General features: G+C 45.9%; 1 protein-coding gene across 2 annotated transcripts in view; it reads left to right on the top strand.

Annotated features, from left to right (window-relative positions):
- Btbd16 (BTB domain containing 16) overlaps positions 1–17,580 on the top strand; it is a 49,771-nt gene that overhangs the window by 20,267 nt on the left and 11,924 nt on the right. For both annotated transcript variants that reach the window (XM_028769466.1, XM_028769464.1), the window contains exons 8-9: positions 753–883; positions 9,488–9,607. In XM_028769466.1, coding sequence (XP_028625299.1) covers positions 753–883; positions 9,488–9,607 — 251 coding nt within the window. The remainder of the gene's footprint in view (positions 1–752; positions 884–9,487; positions 9,608–17,580) is intronic.

Raw genomic sequence — 17,580 nt, 5'->3', positions numbered from 1 at the left:
CACCCTATCCCCCAACCCCTCCCACACCCTTTTCTTTTCCCTAAACACCACAGTCTGTGTCTTCTCTCCATTAGTTAGTTTGTTAAAACCCACTGAATACAGTTTGTGCTGTCTTTATACTATTGCCTTCCACTGGAGCCTGGTTGCCCTACCAGAGGCCACATACTTAGAGAAAAGAAAAAGAAAAGGAAAGGAAAGGAAAGGAAAGAAAAGTCTCTCTCCCAACAGCTATTAATGGCCAGTAGCTTCTTAGCTAGGGTGGGACTTGGTGCCCACCTCCCCTGCAGCCCCTGTATTTTCATTCTTGCTTCTAAAATGTCTGCTGGAGCAGCCATTGAACTCCACAGGTTATTCCTCCCCCCAGGATTGCAGTAGATCACTGAACACAGCCCAGGGCCTTCAGCATACAGGTCTCTGCACAAGCAGCCTGAACAGTAGCTGGACCAGTGAGCACAGGAAGAGACGGCCCCTTGGAGCCTCAGGTTCTCCATTGCTGACATAAGGATAGCTAGGAGCCGACTTCATGGGGGTGGTTTAAAGCAGTGTACTTCAATGCTCTAAAGGTTATGAAAAGCCTCCACCATCCCAACCCTCCACCCTCACAACCACTCCTTCACTCCCAATCCCCACATCCCCCTGTAGTATGTATGAAAACTGGGCACATCTGCATGCAATGTCACTGCACGCCAGCAGAGGGGGCTGAGAGCCAGGCATGCTTTATCTTATGCTTTACCCTACTATTTGCCCCTCAGTACAAGGAAGAGCAGCTCACCATCGCCTGCGAGAAGTGGCTGGCAATGAACTTGGTCCCTGTAGTGGGGACGCAGATCCACCTCCGGCAGATCCCTGAGCCTCTGCTGTACAAGGTGCTGAAGTCACCCAGGTCAGAGCTGGTGTGCTGCCTCCAGGGTGGGTGTAGCAAGAAGCTGAGGCTGTTGGGGAAAGGAGTTGTCCCAGTAATGGCCACACACACACTGCTTTGAACTTGCCATTTTCTTCCCAATTCCCTGCTCTCCTGGACAACCAGGCCTTGGGTGGGAGCCAAAACTCAGGGTACTACATGTGGGGTCAGGAATAGGGAAACCCTTCCTGCTCCTTCTAGGAAAGGACCTGCTGGGGTCAACTGTCTCCTTACCTGCCTAGGTCAGAGAAGCAAAAGACTATTGCTTAAGCCATTTTTAAAAAGGCAGAAAAAGGAAAGAAAAATCTTTCACCCCAAACAAGATTTCATCTCTAGTCCTGACTCCTTTGCCAAATATTTCTAAACTTGATTATCCAACTGCCTGCTTGGCCTCTCTGTCAAAGCTAAAAACCCCAGCCTCCAGAGCTCCTTGCCTGCACACTCCTGTCCTAGCTCAATGTTCTCAGAACACATTAGAACCTGGAGAGTCCTCTGGACCCTAGTTTGACCTCACCTTGACCACGACACCAATTCTGTTTCCAAACTGAGCACTTCAGAGTGCCAGTGCTACCCCAAGGTCAAGTCTCCTTCCCTCATCTTTCATGGCCCACAGTAATGAAGACGCCTCCAGTGTGAACTTTGCTTCTGGCTTTGACCCCTAGGAACGTAATCTAGCTGCACTATCTCATGATCTGACACAGCCCCACAGGGACCTTCCTCGGACTCTCCACAGAGGTGTAGCCACACTGTGCATGCTTCCTCCTGCATGAAATCTATGTCCTGTCCTGCCAAGCTCTGTCCCCTCCTCTCTCCATCTCCTCACAGAGCCATGGCTCTTAGCTGATGCCTGACATTTTACTAACACTTGCATCTCAGTAGCTGGTCTTCAGTATATATTTTTCTTCATCTCAGATTATTTCCTTACATTACCCTCCTAGAAATGAGATTGCCAACATGAAAGGACTGTTTGTTCCTAATTTCTCTTTTTAAAAAATATTTTATTTGAAAGTCTCAAACTTCAGGGAAAATAAGACTAGCGCAAAAAGCATTGGCTCTCGATTTCCAGTGGGTTCCCTCTCACTATATCCTAAACTCAAGCTGAAAATGCAGGGGATGCCTTGAATTTCTCTGACCCCACAGGCACCATAGGGTGTCCATCATTCACTGTTGGCTGACATCATGTGATGATGACATGCCTGCCATGTCAGTGTGATTGCCCAACGTCGTAAGAAAGGAATACATCACACTTACTGCTCTTCGAGGACAAGATCACGACTTGAAGTTTGCTTTCGACTGAATGGGTTTTTACACTATTGCAGAATAGAAAACTCAATCAGACCACTGTCACTCTCAGTCTGACCGGGACAGGCCCTCTGTTGAAGTTCCCTGTTCCTGGGTGACTCTAGGTTGTGTCAAATTGACAATAAAAATGATCTAGTACAATGGATAACTAAATGACAGGTAGTCCTAAACTAAACCTTGAATTAGAGGGAGAAAAACAGTAATGTTACTGGGAACGGAATTGGGTGAGTGATATCTAGTATTATGCCAATGGCAAGCTTCCTGAAGTTCATAACTGCCTTTGTCACTATATATTTTTTTTAATGTCTTTCTTAGGAAACCATAAGTGATGGCATTTGGGGTGAAGAAACACTTAAACACAGCTTACTTCAGTTCCCAGGGTGTGTGTGTGTATGTCTGAGTGTATGTATGTCTGAGTGTATGTATGTCTGTGTGTATGTATATCTCTCTGTGTGTATGTGTCTATATGTGTGTCTCTGTGTGTGTGTCAAGTGTGTGTATGTCTGTGTGTGTGTGTGTGTGTGTGTATGTCTGAGTGTATGTATGTCTGTGTGTATGTGTGTCTCTCTGTATGTGTCTATATGTGTGTCTCTGTGTGTGTGTAGTGTGTGTATGTCTGTGTGTGTGGGTGTGGGGATGTGTATACCTAGCCTGCATAAGAACCTAGCTCCTATTCCTACCACACACAATTGTACACACACAGTTGGTCTTGTGAGAGTTGCTGCATGCTGGTTCTTAACCTATCCCACAATTTAACTTTACCAAGCGATGCCCAATGCCCTCACATTAACAGAGGCAAGGCAGAGTCCTGGTGGTGTGGGACCCCATCATCTAACAAGACCCCAGAAGCCAGTTCCAGAGAAGCAGGGCACTGTGAGCTCCAGTCACTCAGGCTCTGGCTCCCTATGTTTTCCTCACTCTTGTACCCACCACCCTCCACTCCACCCTTCAACAGAGCAAAGGTCAGGAACTGAAGCACACATAAACATGGGGTCCTTAGACATTACATAACCCCATGTGTCCCTCCCTTGGAAATGCTGAGCTGTCCAGCACTGGCAACATTTCACTGAAAAAGAGGGAAAAAACATCTGACCACAGGCAGAACATTGGTGATGGCCCAGGCCCGACAACACACTCAGCAGGCAGTTCCAGAACATGACGTGTCAAATGTCTAGACGCGCCAGCCTGGCAGACACAAGGCTATCCTTCTGGCTCTGGGCAGGAGGTACCTGTGCAGATAGGCCAGGGGTTACTGTACTACATCCTTGACCCACACACCCTGAGGTAGACACAGACTCAGGCAGTCCAGACTCCCCCCAGCCTCTTAGGTTGGTCTTGATCTTCAGTACCCACTGACTTCAAGGCAGCTCCTGTCTGCTATCCCATGCTGGGATGGTGGAGTCACATGGATCCCAGGAGCTCATGGGTCATTCAGCCTAGTTCAGTCAGTGAGCACCAGGCCAGCGAGAGATCCTCTCAGAAAATGAGGTAGAGAGTGATCAAGGAAGATACTGAATGTCAATGTCTGGCCTCTACACACAGGTGCATGTACATGAACACATAGATATGTACATGCACAGAGAGAGAGAGAGAGAGAGAGAGAGAGAGAGAGAGAGAGAGAGAGAGAAAATGTAACCAGGCTAGAGGAGCTTCTGTCAGGGCATTTGTTGAGAAAGGTTGGTAGCACTTTTCCACATCAAATCAAGAGAGCACACCTCCTCCAGTAACCAAGCTCCGTGACCAAGCACTGTTGCCAGGTGCTGAGCTGCATGGTTACCTTTCATTGCCCCAGACCCGACACTACCATACATCAGAGAGCTGATGACCCGGGCAGGATCTCTGCTGGCTCCTGGACCCACATCTTGTCTCCAACATGGCACCTTCCCCTATTCATCGAGTAAGCAAGGCCTCCCAGAAAGAGGTCAACCAGGTCTGAGAGGTGGTGTGAGCCCAGAGCAGGAAACATGGAAGTGGCCAACCTTGGGGCCAGAGATGGAATATTCCTGGGCCCCACTCAGTTGACCTGCCAGCCACTCACTGTCACTTGACCCCCCAGCCTATGAGAAAGGCACAAGGATCTCTTCTCAGCGAGCCCTCTGCCTCTGGGCTGTCCAGCGTTCTCTCTCTGAAAGTAGAGAGAACTTTCTTTGGGTTTCACTTTCACTTTGTAAACAATCTAGACTAAACCATATGCAAATATACACAGTTTTTCCTGACCTCCTGGGCCTCTGGGCTTAATTTGTTTGCCTAGAATGTGGTTCTCAGTTCATTTTCCTTGTAGAGGTCACCACTAGGTGACCCTGTTCTCACAACTCCAATTTACGGAAACCTCATTCCAAGTTCTACGTTCCTGGAAGCCAAGCCCCACTGACTATCCAGTTCCCGTCTACACAAAAGTGTACCTTACAACAGGGACCCCAGGCCTCTGTCTCCAAGATCCCCTGCTTCCTGTCTGTGACTCAGGGGAGCTCAGCATCTCAGAAATTCCCTAAACAAAAGGCACCAGTGGGACTGCTTAGCAGGTAGGGAGCGTTTGCTGTGCCAGTCTGATGAGCAGCCTTCCATCCAGAACCCAAGCAAAAGCTGGGTGTGGTGGTGCAGATCTGTAACTCCAGGGTTTCTACTGTGAGATGGGCCATGGAGGCTGAAATGCAAGGGCTGGCTAGCCTGAGGTACAAGGTGCAGCAGAAACAAGAGAGACGTTACCTCAACAAAGTGCAAAGTGAAAGCTATGTCCCCAAAGCTGTTTTCTGACCTCCACGTACAGGTCAGAACATATATTCACTTGTACTTATATATACCATGGAATGCACACACACACACATACACACACATACATATATATACATACTCACACACATATACAAATATATACACACACATCCACACACTCACACACACATATATACATATATGCACACATACAATCATATACACACACATACGCACACTCACACACACATACACATATATACATACACATGCACACACACACACACACACAAACTCCACGTACATATGTAACATTCTTTAAAGAAAAAAGAAGACACTCCTGTTATCCTTGTCACACCTGTCACATGCTCTGACAGTGATACTGAGCTGTTCCACATGGAATTCCTGAAGCTGGTCCTTCTCTGGCAAACAAAAACAATGCCTACCAATTATTGAACATTTGTCAAACACAACCCTCTGAGTGTGTTATCCAGAGGGCTCATCCCCACAGCAACTCAGTGTACCTACACTTCTCACCTGTGAGATCACAGGAAATGATTAGTCAAAGTGGTGCATCCCCTCTCCCATACAGTAGGCGAGCTGGATCTGAACCCAGGTTAGAATGGAATGCCCTCTGAGCCAAGGCCAGCACCAGACTCTCCTCTACCTGTGAGACCTGTTTCCTTACTGATAGTCAAGATCAGTAAGGATGCTAATCTTAGTGATTTGCACTAAAAACATTAAAAGTATGTATTAGATTTATCTTGTGTGAGTGTGAGCATGTGTGTGACTGTGTTTGAGTGTGTGTGTGACTGTGTGTTTGAGTGTGTGAGTGTGTGATAGGACAGCCTGTGGGAGTCGGCTCTCTCCTTCCACTGTGGGTCCCCAGGATTGAACTCAGCTCGTCCGGTTTGTTGGCAAGCACCTTTACCTGCCAACCTGTATCTCTTGCTGATTTTACCATAAAAGTTTTTATACAGAACTCAATACATTTAGTGCTCTAAATGAACAAATAATAACACTTTGCCATAAATTAAGAAATAAATTGCCAGGTGGTGGTGGCGCACACCTTTAATCCTAGTACTTGGTGAGAGAGAGAGGCAGGGGAATCTCGGAGTTTGAGGCCAGCCTGGTCTACAGAGTGAATTCCAGGACAGATAGGGTCACATAGAGAAACCCTGTCACGAAAAGGAGAGGGAGACAGAGACAGAGAGATAAAGACAGAGAGACAGAGAAGGAGAGACAGAGAGATAAAGACAGAGTGAATATTAGAAAACATTAGGCCAGGAGTGGGTGACACCCACACTTTCAATCCCAGCATTCAGGAAGCAGAGGCAGGTGGATCTCTGTGTATTTGAAGCTGCCCTTGTCTACAGAGTAAACTCCAGGCCAGCCAGAACTACATAGTGAGAAGGCTCTTAAAATCAAAACAAAACAAAATAATAAATAAACAAAAACAAAACGAACAACCAAAACTAAAGCATTACCAGCAAAGCCATTCACCTATCTTCCCCAGTACTATTCCATTTCTAAAAACAAGGGTCTGGCTGGTAGGAGCTCGGAGGCACCCTCATCATTCGAGTGAGCGCTCTCTGCATCCGTGTACAGCCACAAATAATGCATTCTTTTGTCTTGCAAATCAGCAACCTTCTGACAGTAGGAAGGCACCACAGCCTACTCACTGAGGCTGGCCCGCATGCTCTGTCCCAGGCCGTACTGATGTATTTAATCAGATTTTCTAGTTCTAAGCACTGGGCAAGGTTCCACAACCATCTCTTTTAATGCCTCTCCCAAAGGCCTTTTATTTTATTTAGTTTTTTTTTTTTTTTTTTTTTTTTTTTTTTGCTATGACAAACAGTGCAGCAATGGATGGCCTTGTTCATAGCCTGCTCATGTGGGCCTGGCTTTCTCCATGGTGAGCGTTCAGAAAGGAGGCTTATTGTTTATGCACAGCAGTTTCCTTGAAAATAAAATAAGAGGACAGTGTCTTATGGAAGACAATGACTTTCTCCTAAAGAACAAGCGTCAGTTAAGTTAGGTTGAGATGGCTTCCAGGAAACATGCACAGCACAGAGTGGGAGACTGAGTTCCATCTGCACTGAAGTCTCCAAAGCTCTTGGATTAATTAAAAGTGTGTGTGAATGCTCTCCTTGTGGTTACTTCCTACAGTGGGGCTAGCCACATCTAACCTTTGACATTGAGACAGTATTGTCATCTATAATGTTCAAGTTTAAGGACTGCAAAAAAGTTATCAAAAAAAATCTCACAATGCTTTCAATAACTTTATGATTACATACGGGACCACACCCATCACTTTTCTGGGGATTCATGTGGCACACAGGCTGCAGGTTGGATATGCCTGGAGATGCTTCCAGAGACTGATTTTTCCTCAACCTTAACTTCAGCAAATGCCTTTATAAAAGCCAGAACCTGTGTGACAGAGCCATCCCTCTTGTTACTTCTGACTCTTCCTAGGTAAAGTCTCAAGAAGCTTTCTAGACTTGAGGTCCACAAGGCTAGTGTCTGCTCTAGAAACCACACAACTTCCCTGACCCAGTTGACCTAAAGCCTCAACCTGTGGATCATGACATCTTTCACAGGGGTTGCATATCAGAGGTTTACATTACAAGTCATAACAGCAGCAAAATTACAGTTATGAAGTAGCAAAAAAAAAAATATTCATGGTCAGGGGTCAACTCAACATGAGGAACTGTGTTAAAGGTCACAGCATTAGGAAGGTTGAGAACCATTGGTCTATGGGAATGTTGCATCAACTTCTTTGTGGCCCAGACAGTGACCAGCTTGGTTCTGACTGGCCAGACTCAAGACAAGGCATCTGTAGGTAGCCTGGAAACAAAAGGAATGAAGAAGTTACACTGAGTCGAGAAATAGGGTGAAAGGTGGGAGGATTGTGTTTGCATTGATCTCTAGAAGACATGATTTATCTTGATTTATCTACAGTGACCCCTGAGGTGGGAAATAAAGAGACTATGACATACTTTATAACCAGATGCTGTGCTTAGGGTCAGGTACCAGAGGTGTCAGTAGGTTTAAGAAGTATTGGAACAGTCCCTTTGAGAGTCAAGCCAGCAGAAACTATTGGAGAAGAGAGAGGGTTGAGGTGGCTTTGATCATAGTGAACTTTTCCTTTTTTTGAGACAGGTTCTCACTGTGTCACTCTGGCTGTCCTAGAACTCACTATGTAGAGTAGGCTAACCTCAAAGCCACAGAGATCATCCATCTGCCTCTGTCTCCCTGGTGTTGGTATTAAAGGCATGTGTCGCCATTCCAGGTGGCATAGTGAGTTCTTGAGATGCCCCTTGCTGCTGTGGCCACAGCTTGAGCTCTGGAGCCAGGAGCCTGTCCCTGCCACTTTGAGTAAGACCTGACATTGGGCACATTGTCACATGATGGGTACTATCCTAATTTGTGTGTGGTCACCACAGCAATGGTTCCAAAGATGCCCAAATAATCTCTAGAACCTGTGACTATGTCAGAGTACATGACAAAGGGGAGTTGGGGTTGTACACGGAATGAAGACCACTGATTTCAACTTGTGAGGCTCCCCAAGGTATATCCAGTCTCACTGGAAGGATCTTTTACATATGCAGAAGAAGAACCAGAGAGAGAAGGGATCAGAAGATGCTGCATTGCTGGCTCAGCCAAAGAAAGGTCCCAAAACCAAGGAACTGTAACAGCGCTTTCTAGGTGCCATGAAAGCCAAGGAAACGAGCCTCCAGGAGAGTAACTGATCCTGTCCACTCCACAATCAGAGCCCAGGGAACTGCTGATCCCCAGAGCCATGATTAATTCCTGTGAGCTTAAGGTGCTTTGAAACAGTTGCAACATCAGTTAGAAACTTACAAGATGAATCCTGTCCTCTGGTCTTCAGCACTGCCATTCTGAGAAGTGGCTATGCTTGCCCTTTCATGACTGAGTGATCTCAGTCATACCCCAGAGGTCCCCAACCCATGCCTGGGACTGAGCTCAGAACTGTGTGACTTGAGATGAGTTATTCATTTCAGGCTCTAGCTGGGCCGAGGTCCAGCAAGGCCAATGGTAAGGGACACCTGGGCTGTAAACTTTATCGGGCATGAAGGGACAATGGCTAACTGAAGCACCTAACTTCTTAAGATAAGTGTATCTGTGTGCAGTATATTAAAATAAAAATTAATGTAAAGCACCACAAATGAACACTAATTGAATGTTAAATAAGCATAAGACAAGGACCAACTTCACAGCTATCAAACCAAGGTACATCTATCTCAATTTCATAGGCTCCTGCCACTTGGGAGCATAGAGCATCTCGAGAGCTCACTAAATGAGCGTATCACTTCTGTAACGGCATGGCAGGTGGCTGAGAAGCTCAGGACCCAGCGCCCGGTTCTGAGGTCTCCCTCAGAACTGAGTTGATCCGCCCTGAACAAGTTACTCAGTGTCTCACTGTCTGAGGTCACTTACAGACTCAAGCTGGCTCTGTCTCATCCCCAGACGCACTTCTGCCTTTTTTTCTTCTTCCAAATGGTTTTTCCCTCCTAGTCCTAACACACCTCCCTCTGTCATTCTGGCCAGGTTGTTCACCTTCAGCGAGTTCCATCTCCTGAAAACCTTACTCATGTGGGTTTACCTGCAGATGAACTGCAAGGTCCAGATGGTCCCAATCCACGAGACCATGCTGGCGTTTTTTAACAGGTAATGCATCTTAGTGTTGATCGATAAAGTATATGTTTAAACTACTTTAATTAATTAATTGTTCACTTATTTATTGTATGGGTGTACATGCACCTGGAGGTCAAAGAAGTCAGTTCCACCTTCGACCATGTGACTCCCTGAGATCAAACTTGGGATTGTCGGGTCTGGTGGCAAGGGCCTTTACTTGCTGAAGCATCCCCGTAGCTATCTATTTAGAGGAAAACAATGCCAGCAATATAATTTTCATTAGCATCATCTGGAGAGCATACATAGGGTGACTGTGGCTGTAGAGTATCTCAACCACTGAGAAGAGTCAATAGCACACAGTTCTTTCTCTCTGAGATAACTGCATGCTTCTGGGAACTGGTGTGCCCAGTAACAGCCACGATACAGAAGGTAATAATCCTTTGTTCAGGAAAATGACTGTGCTACACTGACCTTAAAATATTGGGTCAGATGTTTCATTTATGGGTTTTTTTTGAGATAACATATAAAATGTTATCTCAATGTTCTAGGTTTTCTGGAAAAAAAATGGAAAATTTTTCAGTGTACAAGGTTCCTAGCATGAGTCCTGTTTCTTATACTCTCTAAACTTAAATGATCTAAAATTAATATACCTCAACATTCAATGAAAAATAATAATTAGACTGATAATACAGAGTACCCTTTAAGCATGTCTTACTGAGCTCTCTTGAGAATGCTTCGTATTCACTACCCTGATTATCTGCAGAATATTGTTAATCTCTCTCTCTCTCTCTCCTCTCTCTCTCTCTCTCTCTCTCTCTCTCTCTCTCTCTCTCTCTGTATGTGTGTGGAGGTGTATAGTGTGTATGATGTATATGTGTATGTGCATGGTGTGGTGTGTGTGGAGGTCTGTGTGCGTGCACAGATTTATGTGTGAGTGCAGGGATATATGTGCCACAGCACACATGAGCAGGCCAGCCTTGGGTGTTGGTCTGTACTTTCTGTCTTGTTTGAGGCAGAGCGAGTCTCTTGCCTGCTGCTAGATGCAATGTGTTAGCTGGCCTTCAAGTTTCTGGAGATTCTCCTGTCTCTGCCTTGTATCTTACCTCAGGAGCCCTGGGTCACAGACACACATGCTACTGCTGTGCCTGGCTTCTCGTGTGTTCCAAGGATCCAAACTCAGGCCCTCGTGCTTGCATGGAGAGCATTTTACCCACTGAAGGTCAAGTCTGGCTTAGTTGTATTGGTTTCAATGTGTGGTTGACTGGTCCCATTACCATTGGGCCTGGGTAGACACAGAACATCAAGGTGGGTGCAAAGTGCTCACTTCATGGCGACCAGGAAACAAAAAGAGAGAAAGGGTTAGGGTCCTAATGCCCCTTCCTATAACACACACTAGAGGCCTTATTTCCTCCCACTGAGACCAAAACTGAAGGTTTCTCCATCCCTAATGACCAAGTCTAACACTTGCACTTAGGTTAGAGCAAACCATAACATTTTATATTAAATGTAAAAATCACCTCCATATCATCCAAGAGGGTGGGCGAGTTGGTGACCCTGTAGCCAGACTATCCCAAGTAGCTGTTGAGACTCTGTCCTAGCAAGGAAGCCCTGGGCAACCTTGCTTTCAACTCTGGTCCATGTTTCTATAGGAACAGGAACTGGGGTCTCTTAGCATGAGGAGGCATGTTCTCTGAACATAAGAACTTAGCAGATAAGTATGTCTTCATGTATTAATGAGCAAATTGACTTGTTTGAGCCAAGTTTCATTTGTATTGGTTTGAGACATTTCATCCACTCCTGAAACATCTGTGCTTGGTGTTAACTACAAAGCCTGTTTTTTTCTTGTCTTGTTATTTGGGGAAAGCTTTATTTGGCGGCAGGATTATGTGCACTGTGCTTCGTTTCTATATAATTTGCTTTGAACCCAAATGTTTTAGCTCCACGCCCTCCCTCTTTTAATATCCCAGAGACACTTTCCAATGAGTCATGCCCACCAGGAAAAATTGCTGCTTAGCTGCAGGTCAGCTCCTGCCTTAGCACAGGGAGATAGGCAGGGAGCTATCACGTGACTCATCATAGCTGTGATTGGCGAGTGAGGAAAGTGTGTCAACAGGGAGTTGATGTGTGGAGCCCTCCACCACAGCTGGGCTTTGTGGAGCTGGCTGGCCCATGGGCCTTCTTTCATCTCACTGGTCCAGCATAAGCAGTGACAATAGCATCCTCTTCTGGGGCAGTGTACATACTGATGAAATCACTTAAATGATAGTAATCTTAAGCCATCTTGTTGAGAAGAGATGGAGTAGACACTGAGGACCACACATGGGGATCTCCAAGGTGAGATCATGAGAATGTGGCAATAGTGAGACAGGCTGCATAAATCCGAGAGAGCAAGGGTTTGCAGCCTTCCACGGAGGAGGCAGAGCTACAGCTGTGGGGTCTGGCAGGCAGGGCATCCTAAAGGAGCCTAAGATTAATAACCATTCGCAGCCGTCACCTAGCTCCCTCTTCACCGTCCCGGCCCCGTCCTAAGAGAGGCCAGAAGCAAACGTAGGTATGTATGTCTGAGCTCCATTTTTCTTCTCTCACGGACTTTTGCAAAATGTTTCATTCACGCACCAAATTCTTCCGAAGTGTACCACGTGCCCAGTACACCAATGGGAGGTTTCCTCATTCAGCCAGGTGTTTTTGAAACATCATCAATTGTGTTTTTATTACTAATTACACCAGTGCAAAAGGGAGCCTGTGCTCCCACATCAGCACACATGTGAACACACACACGCACACATACACACACACATACTCACACACACTCATACATACACGGCAATACACACATGTATAAGCACATGCTTACACATACACATGCACGTGAGCACGCAGGACAGAAAGGCATACACACCTCTGCACCTTACAGTGGTTTCTTCCTAGTAATTATTTTAGAGAAGTAAACAGGCTGTCCAGAATCAATCGTGATGCCTCCTCATAGGAAAGACTATGTAAACAAAGCTGGGCCTTTCCTCCATTGGGGAAAAGTTCCCATTCTGCTCCACTTACTGAAGAGTTTGGGAAAGCAGCTACAAGCTGAGAATTGCTTCTCTGGTGCTGTGATTTAAAACAAAAAACAAAACAAACAAGCAACACTGACCAAGAGACCTTGGAGAGGGAAAGGCTGATTTTAGCTTACAGATTATAGCCCATCATAGAAGAGAACACTCAGAGACCATGGAGGAGTGCTGCTTCCTAGCTTGCCCAGTCTGCTTTCTTATATGCCCTGGGGCCACGTACCCAGAGGTGCCACTGCCCACAGTGTCCTGGGTATTCCCATATCAACTGTTAAACAAGAAAACACCCCAGAGGTGTACCCACCAGCCAGTCTACAGAGGCAATGCTTCTGGCTGCATATAGTTTATATTAAATTGACAAAAACTAACCAAACAGCTGGTTAACTGAGAAGGACCCATTAACTCAGGAAGGACCAAAGCAGAAAACTTCAAAGTCCTCTTGAAATATTATTTATTGGGTGTTAGTAACACATGCCTTTAATCCCAGCACTCAAGTGGCAGAGGCAGATGGATCTCTGTGACTTCAAGGCCTACATAGTGAGTTCCAGAACAGCTAGGGCTACACAGAGAAACCCTGTCCCTAAAAACAAAACAAGAAAACATTTATCTAGTCTGTCTGTCTGTCTGTCTACCTATCCACCTATGTATGTGTGTTTTGTATGCTTGTATGTAAGTGTACTATACATATGTATACATACGTGTATATGTATGTATGTATAGTACACTGCATGTCTATGCAGTGCCTACAGAAGAGGGCATGAGATCCCCTAGGACTGGAGTTTTAAAAGGACATTGTGAGCTATTGTGTGGTGCTGAGAATCAAACCCATGTCCTAAGGAAGAAGACCCAGGGCCCTTAACCACTTAACTACTGAATCATCTCTCCAGCCCTAAAGTGTTTTTAGAAAGTAAACTGTAGAAAAAAATATATATATATACATATACATATATATATATATATATATAGAGAGAGAGAGAGAGAGAGAGAGAGAGCAGAGATCTTAAGAGAATTTTCACATATGAATACACCTATGTATAGACCCAGCATGAAACATGAAGATGTTCTGTCTTAGAACCGTCCCTCAAGACCCTCTGCTGGGGGTGGAGTGGCGTATTCTGGGACAAAGGTTTTCCAGCACCCAACTCCCATGCTCCCTGCCTGGCCCATATCTCCTCTTGCTTTGACTGAAGCTTCTGCCTTAGTTTCCCTTCCACATAGCTCTCCAGAGCCTGACTCTTCCTTCTTCTCAGTTCCCTCCAGTATTGTGGGTCTGAGTCTTTTCCAGCTTTCTACTCCTCCAAGTACCTTCTTGGCTTTCAGAATATGGAGAAGCAGCAAGACGCCTTACAATGTCCTAGAGAAATGGAAGAAGGCCCATGAGGAGCCTGGACATAGAAGGTTCTTTGAAAGGACAGCTGTAGCTATCATTAGACAGGATTTGAGTGACTGAATCTTGCCGGTTCTCCTTTTGGACATTTGCCAAGAGCTGTCTTCACTGTTAGAAAGCTACCAGACTGGGTCTTGCAGTGTGGCTGATAGGGCTTGGCTTGACAGAAGAACCTGGTAGCAGCAGATGGAGCATGTAGACGCAGGGGTCTTCACACAGACCCACCGTGTAATAGGCCCTGTATCCCTGGCATCCCCACTAAACACATCGTGGGTGGATGGAGAGATGAAAGATTGGCAGAAACCAGGTCATGTTGGTCAATCCACCCGACACAGTGTAAGACAAAGCACCAGGGCCTGCACAAGGCCTTGTGGGAACAAGAGGCAAGCAGAATAGACACAAATCCCATTCTTCCCAGGGCTTAGATGGGGAAGAGTAGAGAAACCATAGGTGAGGGGCAGGTTGGTAGAAGTCCTTGATGTATATCTCATTTACTGACATGACATTACATCATATTACATCTGCCATTTACTCCACGAAGGCTTTGGACCAGAAACCTAACCGTAGTGTATAGAGGTGACACACCCATGCTCAGATGTGAGAAGAGTGACCCATGAAGCCCTTGGCAGGAGGAACTGACAGCAGCAGCAGCACGGTTGGACCCTGTGGGCCTGTGCTGTTTATCCCATGCTGGGGTAGGAACAAGAGGCCATTTCTCACCTCTTTGATCCCATAAGATGTCTATGTCTTCCACACAGAATTTTGATCAAAAAGCCATATTTTCTCCTCATGGTGAGCTATTGACCCCACATGTATTTTTTTTTTCCAAAACTACACCTTAGCATTTAATGTATGGTTTCAAACACTTCTCAAAGAAGCAAGATACTTTTTAAACCTTAAATCGTTTCTTTTTTTAATTTTGGTCAAATGTACACTAGATACAACTTGCCATTTTCACTACTTTTCAGTCCACACTTCAGTGGCGTTATGAACCATCACGTCACGTGACCATGCATCCATCTTTAGAACTCTCATGCCTTCACAAACTGAAACTCGAGATCCGCTAGCCTAAGCCATGTCCTTCCTCGCCTCAGTTCTCTATAGACTTGGCTGATCTAGTTCCTGAAGGAGTAGAAAGCTGGTTATTCACCCTCGGTGTCTGGCCTGGATCATGGTGTCTGTGGTGCTGTGGTTTGATGAAATACCCCCATACACACAGGTTCATGTTTTAAATACTTGGTCCCCAGTTTGTGATCTGTGTATGTGTGCATGTGTGCACATACATGTGTGAATAAGGGAACATGTGAGTACTGAGCCTAGAGTCACACAGATGCTTGGCATGCACTAGGACACTGTACGGTAGGTAACCCGGTCCTTTTATTAGTTTTTAATCAGTTTCACTAAGTTCTCCAGACTGACCTTGAACTCACTCTATAGTCCATGTATGGTTTGCTATCCTCCTGCCTCAATCTTAAGAAGCCTGGGTTACAGGCCTGTGGCTCCAGGTTTGTTTTCTTTTTCTTTCTTTCTTTCTTTCTTTCTTTCTTTCTTTCTTTCTTTCTTTCTTCCTTTTTTTGTCTTGTCTCTTAATGCTAGCTCTCTTTATTATTTTTACCCCCCCCCCAAACGGAGGAATGGATACAGAAAATGTGGTACATTTACACAATGAAGTATTACTCAGCTATTAAAAACAATGAATTCGAGAAATTCCGAGGTAAATGGATGGAACTAGAAAATATCCTGAGTGAGGTAACCCAATCACAAAAGAACACACATGGTATTCACTCACTGATTATTGGATATTAGCCCAGAAGCTTGAAATAGCCAGGTTTGTTTTCTATGGTGCTTGTCTGAAGCCTATAGAGCCTTTAAGAGCTGGGTCCTGGCTTGGTAGAAGTACCCAGCCTTCAAAAGTCATGCCTGACCATGGTTCCATCCTGTGTTCCTGGCTTTCTTGTCTGCCAAGATATGGGGGCAGATTCCTGCCCTCAGAGAGTGGTTCCTCTGCCATGCCTTCTCTTCTATGAGGATTTCTATGAAATCCCTCTGAAGCTATGAGAAGAAGAAGAAGAAAAAAAGACTTTTTCAAAATAACAACCACCTTTCTCTCCTTTCAGATGCTTCTGTCAGGTGTTTTGTCATGGCAACAAACAAACAAAATGTAACTAATCCAACCAGGTATAACATCTTCAGATCCCTCCGGTATAGCACATGTCATAAGCTCAGATCTGTACCTCACGGCTCAGATTTGAAACGCAGGGACCACAGAGCTCTGAGTCTCAGACTTACTCATCAGGAAGGGAAACTGACTCCAGCAGATAATGAGAAGGAGAAGTGAGAAAACTGTGGCTGCTGTGAGCTTTAAGATTACAGTCTGAGACCTCAGAAGGGGATTTACCCCAAGGAGCAAGTCAGGAGGTCTAGGAGGCAGGATCAGAGGTGGGGGCGGGGAGAGGAGGGGGGGGGGGAGGAAGCATACCTTGAAAGCAGGACCTGGAAGCAACCAGTTTGTGTTTCAGTTTCCCGGGACTGTCTTCCCTTAAGGGGTCAGTCCCTGAGGGTTGAAAAACCTTAGACAATTTGCCCCTGAGAAGGGCTCGACCATCAGTGAGCACAGCGCCTGGGAAGATAGACAGGCAGCGGAGATCTGGAATCCACCAGCACAGCCAGGCAGGAGGTCCCATTGTATGACATCTGATGGATGTCTGCCCTCACTATCAAGACAGACAGAAAGGTCCTGGGCTAGACCTGTGAAATGACAGAGGATGTCACTGGGTCATAGGAGATGAGAAACGGATTGGTTCCTGTGGGTCAACCCCTCAGGCCCCTTGAGAGTTTATTTTAGAAAATCAGAGGCCAAGCCTGGGTGGTCCATGTTGGGTGGATTGGTGGACAGCATAGATGACAAATGCCACCAGGAGCAACTCCATGTTCCCAACATGCCTGAGCCCAGATCCCTTTGGGATGGGAGGATTTATAAGGCACAGAGGACTTTGCTGGGTTCCAACTGTGCCAGGTACTTCCCAAGCAGTGTCCCCTCAGTCTCTCTCATCCACCCAAGGAGACACGTTTGTCTCTACAGAGGAGAATTAAGCTCAGACGGGCTCAGTCACACAACTGATGGGTGACCAGGCCAGGACTGGACCCTGGTGTGACCGACTCCAGACCCCATATTGGTTGGTTGATGAGCCGACTGTGACCTTTCAGACTAGCCATAACAGTGTGTATTATCACCACTTTCCTTATGAAATTCAAATGCTTGTCTTAAAGCACTTCTCCAGTTCTCTGAGACAGGAGGGCTATCCAGAGGCGGTTTGGCTGACAGTCCTTCTGGTCCAAGTGATTCCCAAAGGGAGGATCAGGTCCTGGGTCTCTTCGAGCAGCTTCCAAACAGAGCAGCAAAATGGGAACCTCATGGCTTCTGCATTGGAGGAAGTCAAACCTCTTTCCTCTAGGCCTGGCCTTTTCCCTGTTCTGGTTCCACCTGACTGTATTTAACCTGCAGCTCCATCTGGGGCTCAGGGCTCTGGGGCAACCTAAGCTCATTGATCTGGGCT

Source organism: Grammomys surdaster, unplaced genomic scaffold (assembly GCF_004785775.1).
Source record: "Grammomys surdaster isolate TR1022 unplaced genomic scaffold, NIH_TR_1.0 192, whole genome shotgun sequence".
In the NCBI taxonomy this organism is placed as follows: domain Eukaryota; kingdom Metazoa; phylum Chordata; class Mammalia; order Rodentia; family Muridae; genus Grammomys; species Grammomys surdaster.
This window is presented reverse-complemented; position numbering and strand designations above follow the sequence as displayed.